The sequence below is a fragment of the Primulina tabacum genome, chromosome 1 (assembly GCF_025594145.1).
Source record: "Primulina tabacum isolate GXHZ01 chromosome 1, ASM2559414v2, whole genome shotgun sequence".
Taxonomy (NCBI): domain Eukaryota; kingdom Viridiplantae; phylum Streptophyta; class Magnoliopsida; order Lamiales; family Gesneriaceae; genus Primulina; species Primulina tabacum.
Window position 1 is genome coordinate 12,553,067 of NC_134550.1, and position 26,691 is coordinate 12,579,757.

At 35.4% G+C, this 26,691-nt stretch overlaps 1 protein-coding gene, 1 long non-coding RNA gene and 1 pseudogene across 2 annotated transcripts; 1 reads left to right on the forward strand and 2 right to left on the reverse strand.

Annotated features, from left to right (window-relative positions):
- Nucleotides 1–1,492: 1,492 nt before the first annotated feature.
- LOC142541793 (ras-related protein Rab7) lies at nt 1,493–4,683 on the forward strand. Its single transcript, XM_075648256.1, has 7 exons — nt 1,493–1,733; nt 2,013–2,039; nt 2,177–2,276; nt 2,705–2,851; nt 3,423–3,503; nt 3,952–4,097; nt 4,322–4,683. Exons 1-7 carry the CDS (start codon nt 1,681–1,683, stop codon nt 4,386–4,388), a joined length of 621 nt encoding a protein of 206 aa, XP_075504371.1. The 5' UTR covers nt 1,493–1,680; the 3' UTR covers nt 4,389–4,683.
- A 738-nt stretch (nt 4,684–5,421) lies between these two features.
- On the reverse strand, nt 5,422–8,654 carry LOC142505082 (uncharacterized; annotated as a pseudogene).
- A 13,359-nt stretch (nt 8,655–22,013) lies between these two features.
- Nucleotides 22,014–23,948, reverse strand: LOC142518022 (uncharacterized). Its single transcript, XR_012813454.1, has 2 exons — nt 23,711–23,948; nt 22,014–22,448 (listed from the first exon to the last, which is right to left on the reverse strand). It is a non-coding gene; the product is annotated as an uncharacterized LOC142518022 (long non-coding RNA).
- Between the last annotated feature and the right edge of the window lie 2,743 nt (nt 23,949–26,691).

Below are 26,691 nucleotides of genomic sequence, written 5' to 3' on the forward strand. Positions count from 1 at the left end.
ATAAAACTGAAAAACAAATCGTTCATAAGTCTCAATAAATATATGCTTAAATAAACATTTTAAACTCGTTTTTGTTGTTTATACTAATTAATCTTTGTTGTTTTGTAGTTAAATATTGATTAGAAGTACGAGCCCTCGCAACTTATATTCTATCCTACACTAAGATCTCAAGTTAATGACGAGATATATAGTTTGAAATCTAATCATAATAACCCCCAAACTAAAAAATATGAGTTTGAAATGAATGTAATATCAAAATTTCTACATTTAATAAATATAGTGTAATTTGCACTCATCTCCTCAACATTTTATATATATGACACTCATCTTCATTGACATGTTATAATTTATAAAGTCAACGAGGAGTTAAATATCAAATGTATATAATATAGGGGAGATGAATACAAATAACTCAATAAATATGTGTTATAAAAATAAATTCAACCAAAAAGAATTTATTCCATAGAGAAGTAAATTCCTCTTAGAAAAACAAAAAATATCTATCTTTCTGAGCCGCATTCATGGTCGTAGGTAGCTATAATATAGTTAAGAGAATCATATGTTCTTGGTTTAAATTTTTATAATGAACAAATTTATTTTAATAAATTCATTTTGTCAATACACTAATAACCAAATCCAAATACAAATTTTATTTAAATAAAATAAAAATTTGAAATCATATGATACCGCCAAAATTTGTCTTTTATAAATTTATATTTTTTGGAATATTTTCATTTGTTATTTCCCCTATTGTATACGTTTATCTGTTTTTATTTCTAAAAAACAAACAAAGCACCACCTTGCTTGGTCTTTCAAAGAGGACCTTAATGTGGTTATTATTATTAATTTTTTTTAAAGCTTATTTTTTGCATTTTAAATTACAAAAATACCCTTCAATCCAATTAAATCTTTTTATTTTTTAATTTTCTATTTCATTTGAAAAAAAAAAACGACGTCATATGTGTCAATTTAAATGTACTATCTCATTTTATAAATATGTTCAATTTACCATTGCATACTGTTACTATTATGGTTAAAATTAATTATTTGTTCCAATTCTTTTATCCTAGGAACCAAAATCGACCGACGAGGATAGGAACCGAAAAATTACTTTCTATTTCAGTATTTGGAAGATGATTTTGGTTTCTATTTACAGATTTGTGGGGAATATGAATCCAAAAATAGTTGGGATTTCAGTTTTTTAGAGACGATTTTGGTTTCGGTTCGTGTCGAGTTGACTCATGCATTGCAGAGTAGATCTCTTGTGAGACGGTCTCACGAATCTTTATCTATGAGACGGGTCAACCCTACCGATATTCACAATTAAAAAGTAACACTTTTAGCATAAAAACTAATTTTTTTTATGGATGACCCAAATAAAAGATCTGCCTCATAAAATATGATCCGTGAGACCGTCTCACATAAGTTTTTGTCAAGCATTGTGTATGTATATATATATATATAGTTGTGATTAATAAAACCCGGAAACAGCCAGCTAGAAAAGTCCGTTGCCAACTGTGGTGTTTTCTAGAGAGGGGACACAAAAACGATCATCCAACCAAATCCTTAAATCGAATCTCTCTCTCTCTAGACAATCACAGCTCAGAGGAAAAAGCCCGTCCGCTTTTGCGATTCAGAACCTCAGATCGGGTCTTCTCTATCCAACTGGACGTCCAAACGATGCCGTCTCGCAGAAGAGCGCTCCTCAAGGTCATCATCCTCGGCGACAGCGGGTGAGGCTTTTTTGCTATTGCGTCTGATTTGTTTTTCGGTTTGATTCTGCGAGAAATTTTCGATTTTTCGTTTTGAGGGGTTCATTTTAGATGTTTTTCATTTGATTGTGGTGGATATTGGATTTATTTTTTCTTACAAGCTTTGGGTTTTCAGTTTCTTCCCTCCGGCGATCAATTTAGATTGCTTTGACTGTAGGTTGTTAGATTTCTATAACCCTATTTGTACACGTGTGTTCTTATCGACAATTATGGTAATTATTTTCTTTCTGTGACATGCAGGGTGGGAAAGACCTCATTGATGAATCAGTATTCTCGATAGTTCATATTTATTAAGACAATTGCTCAGGCGTTTCTTAGAATTTTTTCTGGACATCATTTGTTACTGTGAGAAAGAATTCTTGTTCAATTATTTGTTTAATGTTTCCTTGATCTGTTATTTAAAGATATGTAAACAAGAAGTTCAGCAACCAATACAAGGCGACAATTGGGGCTGATTTCCTGACTAAGGAAGTGCAATTTGAGGATAGACTCTTCACTTTGCAGGTAGGTCTGGGATATATTTGTTTTGTCACGGTTGTATGAGAGAAAATAGGAGGTTCATTGACCAAAAGAACTCGTCTTTACTTGAAAAAACACAGTTATCTCATACTTTCCCTGGGTCAGATGAGTTTTATCCAAAGACACGCTTCTTCCTCTATACTTGATCAAATGTTGTGTCTGGTCCATTGTATTATGAGAAAGTAGAATGCTGACATATTCGTATTTTTAAACTTTAAATTTTTTGATGTGAAACTTTAATCTTATCTCAGTGCAACAATGATACTCAGCCTTTGGAAATGCGAAGAAAAATGAAATTCATGTGATATTTTGTGTCTTGACATGCTCTTGTTATTCTTAGTTGTGTCTCATGACTTTGGACAATATGTAGACTTTTTATGCCTTAAGATTAAGATTGATTTTTGTTCTAGTAGATATGGGATACAGCAGGCCAGGAGAGGTTTCAAAGTCTTGGGGTTGCTTTCTACCGTGGTGCTGATTGCTGTGTGCTTGTCTATGATGTCAATGTGATGAAATCATTTGATAATCTTAACAACTGGAGAGAAGAATTCCTAATTCAGGTATCTATCTAATTCAGATCGCTTATTACCTGTCTTTATTTATTCTCCTATCAAACTGAATTAAGCATGACAATCATCGTGCTATGCTTTTCAATTTACCTATTTATTTCTGCAAGGAATAAATTCTATATTTGTCTCGCTTCAGTTAGAGTTTTGATATAATTTATCCAGTATATTTCCTTCTTTGTATAAGATAATTTAAATTTTCCAAGTCCCCCTTTTCCATGAATTGAAAAAGCTCAAGTCCTCCATGGACTCAACCCTTGCAGATGTAAAATATGACTTTGCAGGCGGCAGCATAATACATTTTATTTTTCAGATTTGATATTAGAATTGTCTTTCTTCTGGTTTGGGTATTTACTGTCATAGCAATGTCGTAGTTTGAATTTTTCTAGGGCTTTTAAGCTTGTGTGTGTTTTTTTTTTAAAAGATCGATTATGCAATTCATTTGTTTATTAGTAGCTAGGATACATTTGCTAAAGAAATATTTTTATTGTGATGCTATCTCTAGTCTTGTTCACTTAACGGAAGAGATTGAAAATACTAACAGAACTGGAAAAGTTGTCTGCAGGCAAGTCCATCAGACCCAGAAAATTTTCCGTTTGTTGTGATCGGTAACAAGATCGATGTGGATGGAGGAAATAGTAGAGTGGTACTCCTCTCCTCTCTCTCTCCCCGTGCTTTGATGCTTGTCTTTTTCTTTCCACTTTCTGTCCCCTAGCCTTTCTTACATATATGATGCAGGGGCACTCTTTGAGAGGGGTCTGTACAGGATTAGACACTAGTTTAGAAGTTTTCTTAATCCTTAAATTAACTGGAATGTTTTATAGGAATTTTTTCTCAGTCATGTATACATATGTGTATCTATCTAATTCCTTTTATTCTTTTGTTTTGATGTGGATGGCTGGGATTTTTCATTTGTGGGCTAATGGGTAGGATTGGAGATGAGTGGTTGATCTCATGGTTTATTGGAGGTGTGGCGGTGACTGATAAACTAATATATTTCTACTGTACTGATGCTTATCACTATTTTGTTGTTGAAGCTATAATGTTTATTTTGGATTGAAAAGGTTTGTGCTGTCTTATATGAATCTCCACAGGTATCTGAGAAAAAAGCTCGGGCTTGGTGTGCCTCGAAAGGGAATATTCCCTACTTTGAGACTTCTGCCAAGGAAGGCACCAATATTGAAGAAGCTTTCCAGGTTATTGCAAAGAATGCTGTGAAGAGTGGAGAAGAAGAAGAAATGTAAGTACATTAGATTTTTTGTGAATTCTGGTTAAATTATCCGTTTAATTATGACATTCGCTGAGGAGATATGTGTATCAATGTTATAGCATGTAGTCATCTGTTTCAGAAAAGTACTTGAATCATTTGGTGCACAGAATGCTCATTAGTTTGACACACACACACACATTAGCTTTCTTTTTTATTGTATTAATTTTTTTGAAAAAATGTTTGTGCTGCTGAAGATATTTGCCCGACACAATTGATGTTGGAAGCAGCAGTCAGCAAAGGTCGAGCGGATGCGAGTGTTGAATGGATTTATGTTTCTGAAAAAAGTTTCCAGAAACAGGTTCAAAGATGAATTGGTGATTCTCGTGTCTTTCCGTTGTGACAGTGTTTATTGTGGAGGAAATTGATCTCATGTGTTTAGCTTGTCGAATATATATATTTATGTTCCGTTTTCAATTTGGCAAGAATTGGATAGTGCTCCCTGCAAGGATTTGTGTAAAATTATTGTTTCTCGACACTTTTTTTGTCTAGTTTGCTCGTCCACTTTTGTGAATTGCATTACAAATCGACCAGATTCTAATGATAGCTGTTTATTTCCCTTCTCTTATGTTCAGTTTTCAGTGTGTTTTGAAATAAATCATTTTTTTACTCGAGTTACATTCTCGTAATCTCTCGCAAAGCCAACCGAACCTCCTCAAACGAACCGTTTCTTTTTAAGAACGAAAAAGAGTTGTTCCGAAATAACATAGACCACTAAGAGCCAAAGGCTTTGGACACGCAATGGATCTTTGAGGTAGGTAAATACCCCTTCTCCCTGGTCGAATCTTCCCTCACATATGGTGGATTTACCTTCTCAAACAAGTTTTCCCGGAGGGATAGTATGACGTCACCCCGTGGATAAAAAACATGGTACCATTTTCACCTTTGATATATTAAAACATTTTTAAAATGCATATATAACATTAATTTTATGTCAACTGATTCCCACCCGCAAACATTTACATTACTGATAAGACGAGCAAAACATGGATGCCATAAGCTTTTTCATGACAAAAACAAAACATCCCATGTTTCAACTAGAACATTTCTACTTGATAAACGTTAGTACCAACCTGTCTTCATTTCATTGAGATTCCTATCGATTGTTTTTCTATCATAAGTGAATCTGTTAAATTAACAAATCATGGCTTCTATGGTTACCAAAGCTCCAAGAGAACCCCGAGACATTTATACGTGAGAATCTGATGTTATCAGTAACAACCTCACCACATCCAAGTAAAAAAAATGGAACTCCACGATCCAACAAGGCTCTGCTGCCTTAAGAACTCGAACAACATCAAATACCACCAGATGATTCACTAACAAATTGATTTTTCTTTGATTTCATACGTTTTCTGCTCCTTTTTACATTGTTATCGACCTTTTTGCTTTCCTGGAATCACAATTGAAGTCTCAGAAACAGATACTAGAAAGAAAACACCGCAAATTAAAACCACTCAGCCCATTCCGGAATGAAACAAGACTCAATGACGTAGAGATATCAGAAGATGGATAGAGACTACGACCATTAGTTTTAAGCTATTTTACTCTCAATTTTAAATATATTTATTTGATTCAATCCATTTATGATGTGTTTACTTGGGGTGATTAACATATGATATTGCTATTAATCTCAATTAATCTAACGTTTACTTAAAAAAAAACTCAAATGCTCGTTAATAGTTGGATTTGGACATGATTTTTAGTCCTCAATTTCAACAAGGATAAATAATCTATGATCTGTGTAAATGGAAAGAAAATGAAAAAACTCCTAACATACTCTCCCTTCCCTTCCCTTCTAATATATTTTTATTCACAATTCTAATCAAAATCTTAAACAAGTAAATTAAATATATTACTATTTATCCATAATCACTCTATAACCTATCAAATTTTTTAAATAATCACACTATAAATTATCTCTACACAATCATATCCCGAAAGTAAACGCAACCTTCAGTCATTCAGGTATGCAACCTCAGAAAAGTTCCTACTTCAATCAAAACCACTTATTTTTTGTTTTAGGGCCCTAGAACCTCGTTTTCATTTTCCAAAATATATTCTTTATGCATTAAAAAAATCTGCTGATTTCAAGGTTCGCCAGGATTAAACTTGAATAATTGGAGTTCATGCCGGTATTTTTACATCAATTAGATACAATGTTCTAAATGATGGTCGAGGCGGCTGCCTACCCGCCTCTGCATCAGGCTGCCTCTTTAGGCGGCCCTAAGATATCCGACACGAGCAGGCGGCGGAGGCGTGTAAAGAGAAGACAAGAAGAAGCCATTCAAGCTAGGGTTTTGAGTTAAAAAAAACGAGATACAATATCAACTTTAAAGAGAGACAAGAAGAAGCGGCCGAGGTGTGTAGAGAGAAGACAAGAAGAAGCCATTTGAGCTAGGGTTTCGAGTTTTAAATAAAAACAATATATATCAACTTTAAAGAGAAGACAAAAAAAAGTGGCTGAATAATATAAAGAGAAGACAAGAAGAAGCCATTCGATTCCAAGTTTTGTATTTTTGGGCCAATCGAGCCTTAGCCCATTAAGAAATGGCTAATGAGTTTTCTATGATGAATTGTAGGGCTTCAAAACAACCATAGGAGGTCATTAACAGCCCCGCCATCGCCTCCCCCTCCCGCCATTGACAACTCTGATTATATATGAATGTATCAATGATCATGCCAGAACACACTTTCCATAAAGGCATATGATAAGCATGGACAGATTACAATTATTCGAAATACCATAAAAATCTACACCCCTTTTCAGCCACAGAATTTTCATTCACCTTTTTCTTTTTCTTCTTGCATGACAGTGGGTTTGGACCCTGCACTCATTATAAGCATAACTTGATATCATTAAAAAAATCCTGATTCAACAAGAATTTGTTGCATAATTTTGCTATAAGATTGGTGGACAGAAGCAACAATAGCTTTCACACAAGAATGTCACATATTCTGCAACGAAATTTCTGCAAAATTATGAAATAAGAGGGAACCATGTGGCTTCCCGGGTAACAGCTAATTGTTTGGACTGTGGGCCACAATTACATTGAAAAGAAGCGAAATGATGACAGGACATTGATACTTACCTTCGCTCTCTTTCGCTTGAACTGAACTTTACCATCCACCACTATCCTACTTGGTTTATCATTTCTTTTGAGATCCTGATGATTTTCATTATCGTCATTCACATCCAAAGCGTCGCATGCTTCTTCATTGTCTACTCTTCTCTTCTTTACCTTTAATATCTTGTATTCCAACTCAGTCATATGTGAGTCTGTGACCGCCCTTCTTCAGCAGTCTTCTCAACTGCTGATGGACGATCAAGCAACCGAGCATTTCGGAGAGCATATAAGATTGGCACTCTTTTTATCTGCCAATGGCAGCCTTAAAAACCTGAATTTCTAACAAAAATGTGGTTTTTGCTTGCCACAACGTAGAACAGGATGAAAAATTGATTTGCACAGAAAAAAAGCATGAACCTCTTGGAACTTTCTCCTCAGCTCAGCATCCTGTGTTGCAACACAAACGTGTTCGGGGTTGCTTTCACCCTTAATTTCTGTAATGCACGCTGCAACAATTTTTTTCTTCTCATAGTCACATCTAGAAATCGGGTAGTTGAAATTTTAAACTCATATTTGAACATCCCATAGGTCAACCTAACTAACTACATGAGCGGGAGATTTTCAATGAAAAATCACAACATGATCATAGAAGAATGTTCAATCTTGTTCACATTGATCCTCGAATTTTCAAGACACTCTATTATAGAGACATTCAATGCAGCTAAAGCATATAGCAGCATAGTTCCACCACCAAACCAAAATTCATATCCCAGCCACAAACCATTTTCCAAGTCTAGAATGATGCAAACATTGAATACAATGATGAAGTGAATATGCCCATTAATATCTAATTAATTTATTGTGTGTTATCACGATCTCAATGGAAAAACAGTACTGACAGAAAATACTTAGAAGTGCGTAACACTTCACACAAAACACATTCCTATAAAATATTAAAAGGACTGACCTCGCAGTTATCAGGTTTCGAGCAGCATTAACAGAATCGGAATAGGAATCACCGAGGATTCTCAATTCTGCAATAACACATCTGTTGCCAAATGTTTCCAAAGCCAGTTAGCAATCAACGAACTATTATGTACAGAAAAATTCCAGACTAAATCGAACATCATCAAACCTAGTAGTGAAGATCTTGACAGTAGCGCCAAGAATATTGGCCAATGCAGTATCAGCGGGATTATTTCCATTCGCCAGAAGATGATACAGATTACAGAAAGGTCCCATGACAGAGGATTTTGAACGGGTCTCGGAATCCATAGCGATGATGCTCGGGTAAATTGGGTGATCAATCTACCGAGCAGAGATGTGAACTCTCCTTGTGAAAATTTTGAATTGATGGGATGAGTCTGACCTTGCCTGATGGGATGAGCCCGGGTGATTTGGCCTGATCTCCTGGGTGCTCTGGTCTGGTTGATAGGGTCGTTCGGGTGGTCTGGCTTGCCATGGTGATCTAGTCTGGTCTGGTCTGGTCCCCAGGGGTGGTCTGACCCTAGGTGGTGTGGCCTGGTCTCCAGGATGGTCTGGCCTGGTCTTCCAGGTGGTCTGCCCTGACTGGTGGGATGACCCCGGGTGGTCTGTCCTGGTCTCCCTGGTGCTCTGGTCTGGCTGGCGGGATGACCCCGGGTGGTCTAGCCTAGTCTCCTTGGTGCTCTGGCCTGCCTTGGTGGGATGACCTCGGGTTAGACAATTTGCACACACTCAACAAGATAATGTCAGTGGGGCATCAGAAGGGTTTCTAGCGTAGCCACTCCGACGCTAAAGTCAGTACATGGTTTACTAAGTAGAGAGAAACTTTATTGAATGCAGTAGATTGGCATGTTTCTCAAATGAGCAAACCTAAGTATTTATAGGAGAGAAGATGATCTCGATTACATTGCATGTACATTGTTCTTGATTAGACATATGTCCATGCTTAATAAAATACTATTTTCAAGCCAAGAGATTGGATATATACCAACTCCATGATATATACTTATTTTAGTCTTGAGTCTATGTCTAATTCAATCTTATATAACCTATAGTCATACATGGTTATACTGAAGGACCCTATCTAGGCTGGAGGACCTTGTCCAGGGGAGAGGACCCTTGTCGGGCGAAAGGACCCTGGCCGGGATGGAGGACCCTGACCGAGGGAGAGGACCTTGGCCATAGTTTACCCATGCTCTACTCCTAGGAGCAAATTGAAATATGACTCGTTTAAGTTTTCTCTTTCCGCTCCAGTCCAAAAATGACCCGAGCCCTTTCCAGGGTATCACCACTCCGTCCTTAAATAGTCGGGCTAGAGTCATATTCGCTGTCCCGATTAGTCGTGCTTGGACTCCACCGGAAAGATAATTAATTCTTGCGTAGATAAAAGTGTAGGGCTTCACGCCTCTCGCTCCTAGTATAAGGTGTCGGGGCCTCACGTCTCCCGGGCTTACAAGAAGGTGCTGAGGCCTCTTGTCTCCCGAACTTATGATAAGGTTCCGGGGCCTCATGTCTCATGGGCTTACAAGAAGATGCCGGGGTCTCATGTCTCCCGGGCTTAAAAAAAGTGTTGGGGCATCATGCTTCCCGGGCTTAAGATAAGGTGTTGAGGCATCATGTCTCCCGAGCCTACAAGAAGGTGCATGGGCCTCATGTGTCCCGGGCTTTAGAAAAGGTGTCGAGGCCTCATATCACCCGAGCTTACAAGAAGGTGCCAGGGCCTCATGTCTCCCGGGCTTAAGAAAAAGTGCCGAGGCCTCTCTCTCGGGCTTACAAGAAGGTGCCTGAGCCTCATGTCTCCCGCGATTTAGAAAAAGAGTCGGGGGGCCTCATGTCTATCGGGTTCATGGCTTACAAGAAGGTGTCGGTGCCTCATGCTTCCCGGGCTTATAAAAGGTGGCGGGATCTCATGTCTCTCGGGCTTAAGATAAGGTGTCGGGATCTCATGTCCCCGGCCTTACAAGTAGGTGCCGAGGCCTTATGCTCCTCAGACTTAAGATAAGGTGTCGGAGTCTCATGTCTCCCGAGCTTTAGAAAATGAGTCGGGGCCTCATGTCTCCCGGGCTTTAGAAAAGATACCAGGGCCTCATGTCTCCTGAGCTTTAGAAAAGAGCCGGGGCCTCATGTGTCCCGGGCTTACGATAAGGTGTGGGGTCTCATATCTCCCGAGCTTAGAAAATATGCTGGGATCTCATGTCTCTCGGGCTTACAAGAAGGTGATGTCTCCCGTGCTTACAAGAAGGTGTCGGGGCCTCAAGTCTCCCGGCTTTTAACTGCATGCTTCTCCTACTATGTTAGTTTTATTAAAAACCAAATCACCAACCTGGAATACTGAATCCAAATTCATTTACGGTAAAGTGATATTTTTTAGTTGAGCCGAATTAAGTGACCAATATAGTTGTACACTACTGATTGCATAGCCAATTCTCTTCCACTCCAACCCAGAATAGCTGCCGAACTTCGAGCCCATATGAAAATCCACAGATAAAATCTGATTGCGAGCTGATACCGCTTATTTTTGAATGAAAATCATATCCACGTCTATAGATCAAATTTACCGCGGACGGCGCTAATGATGATACCCGGGTAGATTGGGTGAGCTGGGTGGACACTTGACCGATGATTTTGGTTGGAAATAAATCTAGCAAGCGAATTAGGTCAAGTTATAGTAAATGGATGATGAGTCCAAGTATCGATCACATAGAGACTAATATTTAATTACTATAATTTATATTACTTAACTTAAGCTAGACAACATAAATAAAAAGATGATATATGGATTATTAATCTAAAATATTAAATAAAATAATTGCAATTAAAAACGAGTATCAAGGAGGGATTCAAATTCAAATAAATAACTAAGAGACACAATGGTACCAAACTCTACTATGTTGACACGTGTTAAAATTCAATTAATTATTTAATTATTGACAGTCACGGTGAAATCCCCATTTTTATTTATTAAACGATTTCTCGAGTTAATAAACCTATTTAAATCTAACAGTCCATTTATTTCTAATAGAATTTAGTTAGATCTAAATGCATTAAATCTCCGTGGAATTTCGATTTTCACCTATCATCTTCCGATTCGTGATTAATCAACAAACATGTAAATAGTTGATCAGATTATTAACAAGAAATATTAAATTAACATCAATCAATAATTAAAAAAATATTTAAAATAAACAAATTATCAAATAAAGTGTTGTTTGGTCGTTTCGTGATATTAGCCTAAAGAAATTTATTCCATAAATTCAAAACAAAAGTGAACTCATATTTAATTTCATATAAGAAAACAAAATAAAGAAGGAATAAGAGAAATTCTCAGTGATTTTTGGCTTGTATTGAGGAATTTCTCATGCTTCTGCCTTCTATCTTCCACCGTGTAGATGTCTTATGTGCAGTCTTTTGTTGTCTTCACTGTAGCATTTTATTCCTCCTTTTTGCACTTATGTCTTCTTTTATCCTTCTCTGTTGTTCACTTCCTCCTTCTGTTTTATCTTCTGCTCTCTCTTCTCCTCTCACGTCTCTATCTTCTCCTCTATTCTCTCACCTCCTCTATTCTGCTCCCTTCCACGCTGCTTTTTCTTTTTCTCTTTTGTGTGCCTCCCTCTTGCTGCTCACGTACGATGCCTTTTATATTTCTTCATGGGCCTAATCCTCCAACTTCTTGAAGCCCATGCCAATTTCAAAAATTGTAGATAAGATTGTATAAACTTTATTTATCAAGATCTGTACGATTTTTCTTCCATAACTTCAATATTCTCAAGATAATAAATTATAAAAATATTTTATTTCCTTTTTTTTTGGCATTTTGTTTCCTTTGAAGTTTTGTAAAATCATCTTATCTCCCGAATTAGGCACTTTTCATCTTTTATTCAAATTTACAAATATTATAAAATTAATTCAGATAAGCACATAATTAGGGATAATAATTACAGATAATAATAAATATTATAAAATAAAATTCTTAAAATCTCTAAAAGATTTGGGCTTATCAGCAATCTACCGAGCAAAGATATGTACTCTCCTTGTGAAGATTTTGACTTCATGGGATGAGTCTGACCTGGCATGATGGGATGAGCCCGGGTGATCTGACCTGATCTCCAGGGTGGTCTGGCCTGCCTGGTGGGATGACCCCGGGTGGTTTGGCCTGATCTCCCGGGTGGTCTGGTTTGCCTTGGTGATTTGGCCTAGTCTCCGAGGATGGTCTAGCCTGGCTGGTGGGATGGCCTCGGGTATTCTGGCCTAGTCTCCCGGGTGGTCTGGCCTGCCTTCGTGGTCTGACCTAGTCTGCCGGGTGGTCTGACTTGGCCAGATGGGATGAGCCCGGGTAGTCTGGCCTGGTCTCCTGGGTGGTGTGCCCTGACTGGTGGGATGACCCCAGGTGGTCTGTCCTGGTCTCCCGGGTGCTTTGGCCTGGTTGGAGGGATGACCCTGTGTGGTCTGGCCTGGTCTCCCTAGTACTATGGCCTACCTTGGTGGGATGACCTCGGGTCAGACAATCTGCACACACTCAACAAGATAATGTCAGTGGGGTGTCGGAAGGGTTTCCGGCGTAGCCACTCCGACACTCAAGTCGGTACATGGTTTACTGTAGAGAGAAACTTTATTGAATGCAGTAGATTGACATATTTCTCAAATGAGCAGACCTGAGTATTTATAGGGGAGAAGATACCTCGATAACAGTGGATGTACATTATTTTTGATTAGACATATGGCCATGCGCTGTTGACGACTACCCGTGACTTGTCATATGTCGGTAGGTATGGCGACCCATATTATTCGGGTCTTGTCATGGGCACTGATTGTCATGCTAATGATACATGGTGACCCATACTGGTCGAGTGACCTGAACACTGGTTGAACAATAGGACCCTGACTTGATTAGAGGAACCTGGCCGGGCTGGAGGACCTTGATCGGGGGAGAGGAGCCTAGCTTAGCTGGAGGACCCTGTCCAGGGGAGAGGACCAGTGGTTGAGCGAAAGCACCCTGACAGAACTGGAAGACCCTGGCCGGGGGAGAGGATCCTAGCCATAGTTTACCCATGCTCTACTCCTAGGAGCAAATTGAAATATGACTCGTTTAAGATTTTTCTTACCACCCTAATCCAATAATGACCCGAGCTTTTTCCAGAGTATCACATAGCAAGAACAATTTTCAGTGCAGACTGAAACCTAAGAAAAATAAGATAAGAAATCAAAACTTGTAAACGATTCTCTAATTCAAATCTATTACAGTGAATGCTTCGCAAAGTTCGGTGATCTACTGGATTTGGGTTTTCAGAAAAAACCCTGAGATTGTATTAAAAATAGGGTAAATTAACTTTCAGTCCCCAAACCAAACAAGTTTTGTTCTAAACTCCTAGGTGAGAGAAAAAATTTTCAAAAATGCCAAAATTACCCTTATTCCCTATTTTATTTTAATTGATCATCCGCGCTTTCAAAATGGTATCAGAGATTAAGGTTGATTTATTTCAAACACATTATTTATTATTATAAAGAAACGGAATGTTTGAGGAGGAGAATTTCGAAAAATTATGAATCCGAACTTAGGTTCGAGAAAAATAATTTACAAGATCTATTCCAATATTTTGGAATACACACAAGTTTGTCTATCCTTGGTTAGATATCAAAAACAGAAAGGGAAGCATCATCACCCTCTGGTAAACTCTCAGGTAAAATTATGATTCAAGCAAATAAGTTTCTGGAGATAGTACCAGATTCCTCTAAGCTCTCTTTAGATATTAGGAAAATTCAGAAAACAATACAAAATTATGGCAATATGCTATACTTTGTACCCCAACGAGTTGAAGAAATCCTTAAAAACCAGGAAGAAATTCTTGGAATATTAAAGGATATTCAAATAAGAATTCAAAAACTAGAACAACAAGAATTCAAAAACTAGAACAACAACCAAGTTCTAGTAAAAGAACTTCAGGAGGATGGTTACCACCATCATTTGGTACTGAACCTTTGTTACATCAACAAGGGAAGGCCAGAGTGGTGTCAAAATCTTTGACTGAAGAAGAAAAGATGATCAATCTAATTAAATTTGTCTCAGAAAAAAAATTAATCTGATGACAACATTAGAAAGGATTGGTCTGAAAGATCTACAAGAACTTGCGGAATCTTTCGCAAATCTCAAAGTTGTAGATCTGAAGATGAACACGACAGGAGGTGAACCACCTGCTATTACCTGATCATCTTCTCAGGAACCATTAAGGGAAAGTGTGGGATCTCAAAATGTAAACATGAGAGAATCTCAATCTGATTTCCATACTGGTGGAGGATCACACCCAGCGGAAACAAGGACAAGGAGAAGTCAAATTCCCTTGCACCAAAACCCCTATGGGAAAACTGTTTTAGATCCTATACATCCTTACGGGGTTATGCTTAACCTTGATGTATTAGATTTCAAAAATAGAGAAGATCTCATAGATGACTGGACATCTGCTATGAGAATCGCAGCAGATACACTTGATCTCAACAGAGAAGGATTTATTAAACTTTTAGAAATGAGTCTGATGGGATCAGTCAAGATTTCTTGGAACTGACTTCCTTAGAAACTAAAGAGTCAGTCCTAGCCGGTGAATCTCTCAGTGAGATCGCTAGAAAAATGGCTACCCTATTTAAAGCACAATTTATAGGAGTAGACTATTTTAACAGTCAAGATACAGAGAAGAGGAAGAAATATACTCAGGCTCTGTATAGTCTTGAATTACATGATATATGTTTAGTGGATGAATACGTTATGTTATTCACTAAATATCAATGGAATTCAGGAGTCGAAGAAGATATAGCTATGCAGCTTTTCTTCGCAAAAACTTCCAAGTCCTTGGAGAGAAATGTTCATAAGAGAATACGTACCTGGCAATCCAGATACGTTGGCAAGAAGAGCCTCTTTCCTTAAAGGAAAATTGGCAGAATGGTGCCATATGGCAGCATTACAAAAGAATTACAAACGCTTAAGGGGTATCAACAAAAGAACTCCTTTGTGTTGTAAGGAAAATGATCTTCCAACAATTATTGGAAGTAAATCACAGAAGCATAAAAGGAAAAGTTTTAGGACTCATCCTTATGCTCGAAGTGGAAAAAGTTCTTGGAAACCAAGAACAGTATGGTCTAGACAGAAAGCCAGATCTTATAAATCTGGACAAAGAAGCGGACCATCAAGGAGTAGGATATCATCCCAAGCATCGAGTACATCTTGAAGCACATGAAGAATACCTATGAAGAAAACTTTCAGAAGAGCTCATACTAGAGCTAATGAAAGTTTCAAGGATTGTAATTGCTGGACATGTGAAGCAAGATGTCATATCTCGACTAATTGTCCAGAAAATAAAAAAAGGGGTATTAAACGCTTCGATCCTACCCCGGATATTGAAGAAGCAGTTTATTACCAAGATCTTATTCAGGTATACCGATTCGAGGACATTGCCTCGGACGAAAGTATATATGAAAAAGAAGTCTTAAGTCAGGAAGAATCTGATGGAACAGAATCGGAATCTGATTGAGGACGAGGTGTTTCGACACGAAACACATGAAGATTTGTCTGGGTTTTTCAGCCAGACAACAATATCTCATAACATGGTCCAAAGGATCATGAGAGAAAATCCTAGTCTACAGAGATATCAAGGATTCTCTGTAGGACAGGTAGAAAAGTTCTTAGGAAGTCTTGGCCTAAGAAATAGAAAGCATCATCTAATCTATAAAGTTTCTAGAAGGGAAATGGCAATCTGATGGAACTTACAGGCAATAGAATGGAGATGCAGTTAATTCTTTCCGAAGAAATTAAGGAGGAATTACAAAAACTCAAGATAGAAGTAGCAAGGACTATGTCCTGGATTCATATCGGAGCAATCCAAATTATGATAAAGGCTACTTTCAAAGAAGGGATAGATTCATCTATCAATATTGCTAAATGCGATAAAAGAATGGGGAATCTACAAGATTCAGTACTGGGAACAATCTCAGGAAATCTTTGCGCATGAAAGATTGTAGGAGTGATCTATCGAAGGATAGCCTACAACCTGGCAGATCGAGATTTTAGTCAAGGCTTGACATTACATCAGAATTTCAAGGAAAAAGGCTGATGAAAGAGGGTAATAGACCATATTCTATTATTATCAGATTTCATATGCTCTATCTAATACACATCATTCCGAGTTGTTTATTAGAAATGAGTCATTGAAATATCTGAGATATTCAGAAAAGTTGCTCAAGTAATTTATTCAGAAAGAGTTGAGTTTCCTTTAATACAGGAAATAGATATTCAAATACAAGACAAACCGATTCTACAAAGGAATCAAAGTCTTATATTGGAATCAAGAAGACTATCTTTTCAGGGAGATAGAATTACAAGTTACAGGTGGGGAAAAACGCCTGTCATAGAAACCCAACAGGAGCTAAAAAGTTTTTCTACAATAGGAAAGCTGAGATGCCCAGAACGGTGGAAGGAAGTAGAAATAGTATTTGATATTACGAAGCAAAGGAATCAATTTCCTTGTAATTCAATATATTATTTGGAACAACCTATGATAGGAACTTACCAAGGAGTGATTATTATCGGAGAATTGGAAGTTCATATTCAAGGAATTCCAGGGAAAGAATCAGATCGCCTGATTCTTGGACTAGAGTTTTTCGAGGAACACAAACCTTGGAAATGACTAGAGTATGAGATGGAGTTTATGGCAGATGATAAGATGTGGAAAATCCAATTACCACAAGTCTATTCTCCATATACATTCCAGTAGGAATGTTATATGAACAATATAAAGCAGAATATTTTGCTGCTTATATTGATTCAGGTGCTGGAATCTGTACAGCAAAACGAGGAGTTTTTCCAAATAATTTGGAAGAAGAATTACCAAAGATTGCTGGAAGAGATTTTTCCAGAAGAATCTTAATCTTATGTAAAGGGATTAAGATGACTGAAATTATGATCGGCGGTGCTGGACAAACACCTTGGTACAAGGTGAAAACACCACCAATTTATTTTCATGATACATGAGCTGACATATATATTGTTAGGAAATAATTTCCTACAAATGTTCAAGTCCTATACTCAAGAAAATGAGACTAGACGATTAGTGTTCACAACACCCTGTGATAACAAAATCATAGTCCAAAGACTATGAGAGGCATTTTACAGAAAATTGCCGATCCAGTTTCGCAGCAAGCGTGGTGATGAAGGAAAACTTCTGAACCCAAAAATGAAGGATTCTAGACGGTTTGGAGAAACAATGCTCCAGTTAAGAGCAGATAAAGTACTCCAACCAGAAGATATAGAATGCCTGAAGATAACTTTACAAACGAATGAAGTAGAGTTCGAATCTAGGGTATCATTGGAAGATGTCAAGAAAAGGATCAAAGGAAATTACAATGAAGATCCCTTTGCATGGTGGGACAGAAATCAACTCAAAGCTTGCCTTAAAATTAAGGAAGACAAAGAGTATGAATTTGTCTGTTGTAAGCCTATCCCAATGAACATAGTTGATCAAATGGATATGCAGATTATAATCACGAAACATTTGGACCTTGGTTTGATCAAAGCAGGAATATCACCATATAGTAGTCCAGGTTTCCTGGTAAGAAATCATGGTGAGATAAAACGAGGAAAACCCAGATTGGTTATTAATTATCAAGAAATTAATAAAATTCTGGAGTTCGATGGGTATTTTATACCTAGTAGAGAACATCTAATTAGTTCCATACGCAATGCCAAGATCTTCTCTAAGTTTGATTGTAAATCCGGATTTTATCAAATACGGATGCAGGAAGAAAGCAAGAAATTCACAGCTTTCTCCACACCTCAAGAACATTATATTTGGGAAGTATTACCAATGGGATTGGCTAATTCACCCTAGATATTTCAAAGAAAAATGGATAATCTTGTTAAAGATTATTTTAAATTTATGTTTGTTTATATTGACGATGTTTTAATAGCATCTAAAATATGGATGAACATGTTAAATACTTGGAGATTTTCTCTAAAGTTTGTAAAAAAGAGGGACTGGTTTTATATGAAAAGAAAGCAGTTATTGCAACAAGAAAGATTGAATTCCTCGGAATTGAGATCGATGAGTCATGAATAATTCTGCAAGAACACATAGTGGAAAAGGTGCAGAATTTTCCAGAAAGTCTCAAAGACAAGAAACAACTTTAAAGTTTTCTGGGAGTTGTTAATTTTGCTGTGATGTTTATTAAAAACTTAGCAAAACATAGGAAAGTGTTTAGTCCATTATTGAAAAAAGATACAAGATTTATATAGACAAAAGAACACACAGATGGACTTACCCAGTTGAAGAAGATTTATAAAGATCTTCCAAAAATGGCGATTCCTCAAGATGAAGATGATCTGATATTATACACAGATGCCAGTGATCATTGGTGGGCGGCAGTTATTACTAAGCTCACACCAGAAGGAGAACAACCATGCAGATATTGTAGTGGTTTATTCTCAGATGCAGAAGCCATCAGATGGCATATCAACGAGAAGGAATTTTATGCAATAAAAAGGGCTTTTGAAAAATGGCCATTATTTTTACTTGCAAAGAAATTTACTTTGAGAGTTGATAGTACGCAGGTGAAAGCTTTCTTAAGGAATAGAATTGAGTCTAAACCTGAGAAGGCCAGATTATTAAGATGGCAAGCTTTATGTCAAAACTATATTTTTGATATAATTATTATTAAATCTCATGAAAATATTATTGCAGATTATTTAACAAGAGATGGACAACATTGACATAGATGCTATCATCAAGATGCAGAGGCATTTGAGGGAACACCTTGAAATGCTTCAAACCGAGTTCAACAAGTTATCACTGAACGCAGAAATTGTGGGAAGGCTTCAGGAAGCGGATAAGAGAATTGTCTCTGACCGAATTACAAGATGTTTACAGGCATATACTCAGTTATGGTCTGTAATGCAAAGGCCTATCCTCCAAGGCATTGAGAAGCCATTGGTTTCCCAAATGGAGAGTTTTCGAGTACATGACTCTATACCTGGAGCAGGGGATTCAAATATATCCTAGCACAAGTGTTAAGTCAGGATCATCTCCAGATGAGTCGGCTGAAACAAAAATTGAGACTCATGATCCTTATCTTGAGTCCTCAAGTCAACCCTTCACCTCGGGGATTGAAGAGAGAGAGATCAACCTTAGGCCTCGTACTGACAAGGGCAAATCTAAGGTTGGTACTAATGAAGTTGCAATTTCTCCATTTCAGGTTTACCAACAGGAACTGAGAGAAATTAAAAACAAGAGTTGGCATTAACCCAGCTACCAATAGGGTTGATGTTTCAGGAAAATATCCTAGGGTATGGATGAAACCTAATTCATATCCCAAGGAGGTCAAAGCCTGGTATGAATTCGGGGCTCTTGCCTCAGTTTATACTACATCACCCAGCTTTCCGGAAATTTCAGGACTATCTAAATGGATTCAGGAAGCTGTTCATGAAACTTGGGCGAATAACGATTATTTGTCCAGATGAGATGTTTTGGAGCTATACTTTTTCAGTGCAGCACCAGAACTAGCAGGGAAAGGCTACACATGAAGCCTTTCATTTCATCAAGTTAAGGAGGCCAGATACAAATATTCAGAAATTTATCAAGGACCCTCCGACAGAAGAAACACCCTTGGTTGCTTCAATAACTGAAGACGATATTTCAACTAGAAGAGCATGGGGTTTATGGGTCTGTCTCACTGAGATGGACAAAGTCAAGTTTTCATTTAAGTTTTATCAAAATTCTTTAAATGGATCATTCATGTTAAATACAATGACAGAAAAAACCACAAGTTTTGCGGAAGAAATATTTGAAAAGAAAATAAATCTTCTAGTGGAACAGCAAGCTGTCGGCCAGTAAAGAAACTCGCCGAAAATTCTGCAATATGGCACATGTAGGAAGATGGTCAGAAAGCAACTGCCCTGAATGCTAGAATCAGAAAGAACCGGAGTTCGGTAAAGGATTCAAACCGAGATCTGATCGGATACATTTTACCGACACAAAGACAAGTAGGGAAGGACTACAATCCCATTTTCCTCGAGGAAACAAAAGCCAAAGATTCCTCGACAGAGTTAAAAGGAACATGTGATCATCCCACTGAAAAAAGAAGGACCACCTATGTGAAAAACCATGTGAGTGGAATTCAAGGACCACCAATAATCGATGAAAAAAGAACAAGGACCACCAATAATAGGTGGAAAATGACAAAGAACATTGGATTCCTTATCTTTAAAGGAAATCTGATGAACGGACAAGAAAACTGGACCCAAAACTTATACTATAAATAAGGGTAAATGAGAATCAGTAAACCACACCAGAAAAGAACCTAAAGAAAATGTATTACACATATCTAAAGGTTTTAAAAAGAAGAATCAAGTATAAGAGAGATCAGGTGGAAGCCCTTAGATGGCTAGTCCAACATTTCAAAGAAAAAGGAAATGAAATTACAGCAGATCTCCTACAAACTCATCTCTACTGGTATCTCGGAGAGATAAAAGAAGATGAGAAGTTGATTTCTAGATTAATAATCTAGAAAAAGATAGTTCAAGAAAAGACAATCTCAAGGGACCACTCAACTACTGCATGGTCCATGTGCAAGCTGTAAAGGCTTATCAAGATTTGGAATCCGAATTTCAAATTCGAAGAAGCCTTCTATAAATAAGTCATGAAGAAAGAAGTGAAGATCATCGAACATTTTCCTCATTTCTTTCAACAAATAAATTGTAATATTTATCTTTTTAGTTTATGTGTTTTTCAAGTTCGGCTACTATAAGTAGCTAAACAAGTTTCTCCTCCTCTACAAGATGTTTCAATGTAATAAATAAATGTTTGTGTTTGAATAAAGAGATCTTTGCTCTTAGCCCCTCTCATGTATTATTTTCAAAATTTTATCTTTTATTGTATACTCTAAGATAAGAAACGAATTAGAGTTGTACCAAGTGCTGCTGAAGGAGTCTGCGTCAGTAACCATCGGTTGCGATCGCGTGGTTGGACTGTGAGGAGCAGTCTGTAAAATACAGGTGGATATAACCCGGTGGTACTCCGGTCAAAGAAGTAAAAGATTTAATTTATTTTACGGAAGCATGATGGGCCTTTAATTCAAAAGGAAAATCAATTATTAAAATATAAGGATGAGGGGTATTTTGGGAAAATAAGGAGTTGAAGTAAAGTTGGAAAATTTTAGGGAGGGATTGGTAAGTTGCCCTTAAAAATACAAGCCCAAAGGTCTCGGCCTTTAAAGAACGTTTTACATGAAACTGTTAATATAATATTGGGACTTTTCTTCTTTGGAAATTGGTAGATTTGTTTTTATTTTGTCCAATTTTAATTCATTTTTTGGTTTATAAAATATGTAATCCGAAATCCGAATTCTTTTATTTTGGATCCGTTAGGTTTTATTCTGTAATGGATAGGTTTATACTGTTCGGTTTGATATATAATTAAAAAAGCATAAATTTAATGGGATAAAATGAGAAATATCATTGTAAAAAAAAATAAGAATTAAATATTTTTAATCCTATTAAAATACTCATTAAAAAATTGTTTCTGCAATTTGGGATGCAATTTTCTGGCTCCACGGATGCCTCTATCAACTTTTGCCTAGGTGCATGAAACTAACTCCATGGCTCGTTTTTTGGCTACAAAAGAATTAACTTCTCATACTAACATGGTCAAGTTTAGGGAATTGATTCCTATTTTTTTTTTAAATGATGTATATAAAACTTTATACTAGTCGGAAAATTAATTAATGGAATCTTTTTTCTTCTTAAAAAAACAAAAAAGATTCAAACTCTTGTTTCGACTATATTTTCTTATTCACAACTTACATCTACTTGAAACACAATATCACCGACATAAATTACACAGAACACTTGCAAGAATCCATTGATCATAAAAATTTATACGACCTAAACATCAAATTAATTCCCCACGAATTTAAATGCATTCCTACAGTTCATACATTCATTATGAATCACCTTAAACTCATACTTGAACATATTTAAAACAGAAACATTAAAACAATGGTATTATTTCAACCATTCAAAGGTTTAGATAGGCTATGGTTCTTCAGGATCAACACTCTGACTGTGATATATTATTAAAGTTCGCTTGGCATCGAAATCTCGAGCAAACCGGTCCATCTTCATCTTTGAGGAAGGGTTCTGATTGAAGAGGTCTTGGATTGCCTTAGGCATGGGCTCATCATTCATCTTACTTTTCCAATAGTTTCCTCCAACTTTTCTTGCATCAGCAATAATAGCAAACTGAGATATGAAGCATCAAGGCATGATTTTTTTATAAACAAAAAACAAAACAAAAGAATTAATCATATTTTAAATAAATTTTTTTACAATAAGTTCAATTTATCTACTGTGGAATCAAGAAATTTGATTCCAGAAAATGTGGTTGTGTATTTTATGACCACCCCAGAAACTAGAAGATGGAAGAAAGCGACTAAACCACATCAAGAGAGCGTTTGGGAGAACTTCTGCTTATTTTAAAGTGACACTTCGAGAGATTCTTTTGAAATAAGTTTGAGTATTTGAAGAAAAATTGTTTTCAAACTTAATTTTTTAGTAAAATGACAAAAATATCTTTAAGATATATAACATTTATCTTTTTAATTATCTAAATTTGGTATTCACACCATCGGCAATGTATTTATATAATTATTATTACATTTTGAAATATAATTTTTTTATAATATGAATGCGTCAACATTTATATAATATTAATAAAAATAAAAACAAAAGCAAATGAAAAAATTTGTACAAATGCAATAAATATGTAAAAAAAATTATAGACATGAAAATTATATAAAAAATACATTATATATTTTTAAAAAATTAATTGTTTGTAATAAAATATGATTTGAAATTTTACGAATTCTATTTGAAACTCTTAAAAACTAATATATAAATAAAATTTAACATTTTCAAAAATCTTCAAATATATTTATAAAAACTCAGATCAATTATGGAATATGACAAATTTTATAAAGATACAAATGTCAAAGCATAACTTTAAACTATTAACAAAAAAACACAGAACCATAAAAAAATATCGCAAACTTTTAGCTTTTGGTTCAAAATCATAGAAATTGAATAGAAGCTGATATTCACACACACCCAAATGCACTTTCAGCCGGCTAGAAGCCAAGAAATGTGCTTCCTAGCTACAAGCTCTCTCAAACACTCCCTAAGGATTCATTATTATTCAAAGCATGGACGTGTATGAAATCCTAAAAATTTCAAGAAATCATCCAGAAAAAACCCTTACGATTCAAAACCAAATTTCTTACGGACAAGATCGACCACCCCGGCCCTGATCATAAATTAGAAACCGAAAAATAACAACCCCAAAAAAAAAAATCAATCAACTTTTAGGTATCAGCTTGGCGAGCTATTATTCGGGGAAAAAACATACACCAAAACTATTACAAGGATTAATATTTCGACACACCGATATATCCATATATCTTCTTACTGGTAAGCATAAAATTAAATATATAAGCGTAACATTATACCGATAGAATTGAGAGGAGGAAGAAGGCTGAAAATGCTCTCATTCCCATCTTCAAACCTGATGGAACCCTAAAATTTGGCGTGCTTTTTTCTTCTTGCAGCCTCTGACTTCACTATTATATAGAGATTGGGCAAAAACCTAAATCAAGATTTGATTCACATTTCTCTGTATTTTTCAACAAGGAGATAATTATTTTGGTAGTCAACTCCCCACTTTATAAGACTGTGAGCCATCCCTTTTTACAATTGACAATTTGAGCAATCAAAAAGCTTAGTGCTACCAATATATTTATTACATACGCATGACTATTGTTTTGGTAGGGTGGATTTGATTGATTGACTCCCATTAATTAATGCACAATTCTTGTGGTTAAATATACATACATATATATATATATAATATATATATATATATACATACATATATATATATATATACTAGTACACCGACGCACGCATTTGTATAATATTTTTATAATTCATTTGATTTATATTTAAATGAAGATCAAAATATAATTATAAAAAATAATGATAGACTACACTGTAATTTTGATATATAAATTAAAAAATAAATTGAAAAATAAAAGAATAAAAAAATCACCTCAATAAGAATTGAACTTATAACCTAAATCCCAACAAACAATGACTCTATCCGCTGAACTATATATAACTTATATTAAAATTTTCACATTTTATTAATATATATAATTATTAAAACAGACAATGACATCAAAGTTAGTTACTCTAAGTGTCTTAAACTTAATAAAATAGTATAGATAATTGTGCGTGTGTGTATATATATATATGTGTGTGTGTGTGTGTGGTGTGTGTGGTGGTTGTTCATATCGTGTCTTGATTTTTGTGTAAAAAAATTTGTTGAATAAGTCTCCTAAATTCGAAGTTCGAATGAATCTTGAAGGTAGAAAATTATTTTTGAAAGATTACGGTAAGACTATGGTTGTATATATTTTCCACAAAAAATTTTGTTAGACGATCTCACGAATCAATTTTGTGAGGCTGATATCATATTTGGATCACAAATAAAAATTATTAATTTTTTCCAAAAATATTACTTATTATTGTAATATGAATAGGTTGACTCGTCTCACAAATAAAGATAAATGAAATCGTATCACAAGATACCTATTATATATATATTTTGTCCATCATAATTTTTAATAGCTATAATCTTCTAGTTCTACATATATTATATAACCATATAAAAAATAGGCTAATTTCGAAAAATTATCTTGTATGTTGTTAGTTTTGTATTAGGTTTTAATGCAATAAATTAGTAATTTATATATTTATAGTTCGATTTCCATCCGATTACCGACATGAAATTAGACGGTATCAATACAACATTGGATATTACTGATATCTGTATTTAAACTTTGACCAAATGACTGAAATTAATGAGCAGTTAACTAAAACCTTGGAAAATTTAACAAAAAATGAACAAATTAATATTCCCTCTCAACAAATTAATATATATATACACACACACACACACATATATTTTGAACTAAAAAAGTAATAACATTTCCATGTATCAATCACTATATATATATATATACACATATATATTTTGAGCTAAAAAAGTAATAATATTTCCATGTATCAATCACTTGTAGTACATATCTATTAAACGTCAGATCCATTATTTTATGAATAATATTTCCTAATCGGTAGAATAATCGACGGGAAATTGATCTTCAGTCCCCAACCGTCGATTTTTTTTATGTTCAGTCCCTGGGTACTTTTTTAGTACCACATTTCCACATGAAGTGTACCACATTTTGTATGAAATAGTACCACAATTTTATGGGTAGGGAGTGAACCCAAAGAAATGTTTTGATTGAGGATTTTTCACCAACTTCCCCGATAATCAACTATGAGAGCACTATTTTCCAAAATGTTGTAATTAATAGCCACTGATTTTGGAGACATGTGAGCAAGTAGTCCACCAAGGCAAAAACAAAACAAATTAATGTCCTTTTGTTAACATGCAAAGTATCCATTTTGTGCGACATTATTATGTCATAATATCAAATTTCAAGTTGGTGAAAAATATAATCATTTAGGTTATAATACAACCAATTGCAGCCAAAAAATAAAGTGACAAAGGAGATGATTAACTATCATACCTTAATTAATTTCGTTTGGTTAAGTGATTGAAACTGAGTCAAATTGGAAATGTAGGACAATCAAATTGTCAACATTCTACAAATAGTTTTGGGTGCAAAATATTGGAATATAATTGGTTGGGGTACTTATTTTGAGAGGCAAAAAAATTATAAGGTTTAAATTTTTTTGTAGAATGATAATATATATAGGAAAATTGCATTTTTGGTAACGTATGTTATTTGTCTCTTTGCGTTTTTTCATTGTTATCAAATTTCAATATTAGTCATGCATCTTCCATTTTTTTTGCGATTTTAGTCATTTTTCATCGGATTGTTGATGTGACATTACACACGCCACCACCATGTCAGAAAAAAACTAAAATCGCAAAAAAAAAATCAAAGACAACATATTAAAACTGAAATTTGACAACATAAATGACCAAAATCACAAAGAGACAAACATACGTGATAAAAAATTTATATATATATATATATATAATATTATGTATGAAATCCACCTTTAATTTGCATGGGAAAAATTTGATTGAAAGTTTCTATAATTTAACGTTTGTACCACCCAACCATCACCGTTGTCCGCCATCGGAGTTCCGAAGAATTTTATTATGTACATTTAATTTTGATTATATGCACGAGTTTAATGTCCAACCATATATATATACAGTTATTTAGAACACAAAATTTGACCCACTAGATATTAGTAGATGGTAAACAGCATTTGATTTATTTATTTTTAATAATAAATAAATAAATTGGTTTTATTTGACTCCTGTCTCTCCATATTCCAACCAAAATAGATTCCCTCGGCAATGTTTGAGGAGCATGAAAAAAAAAAATCA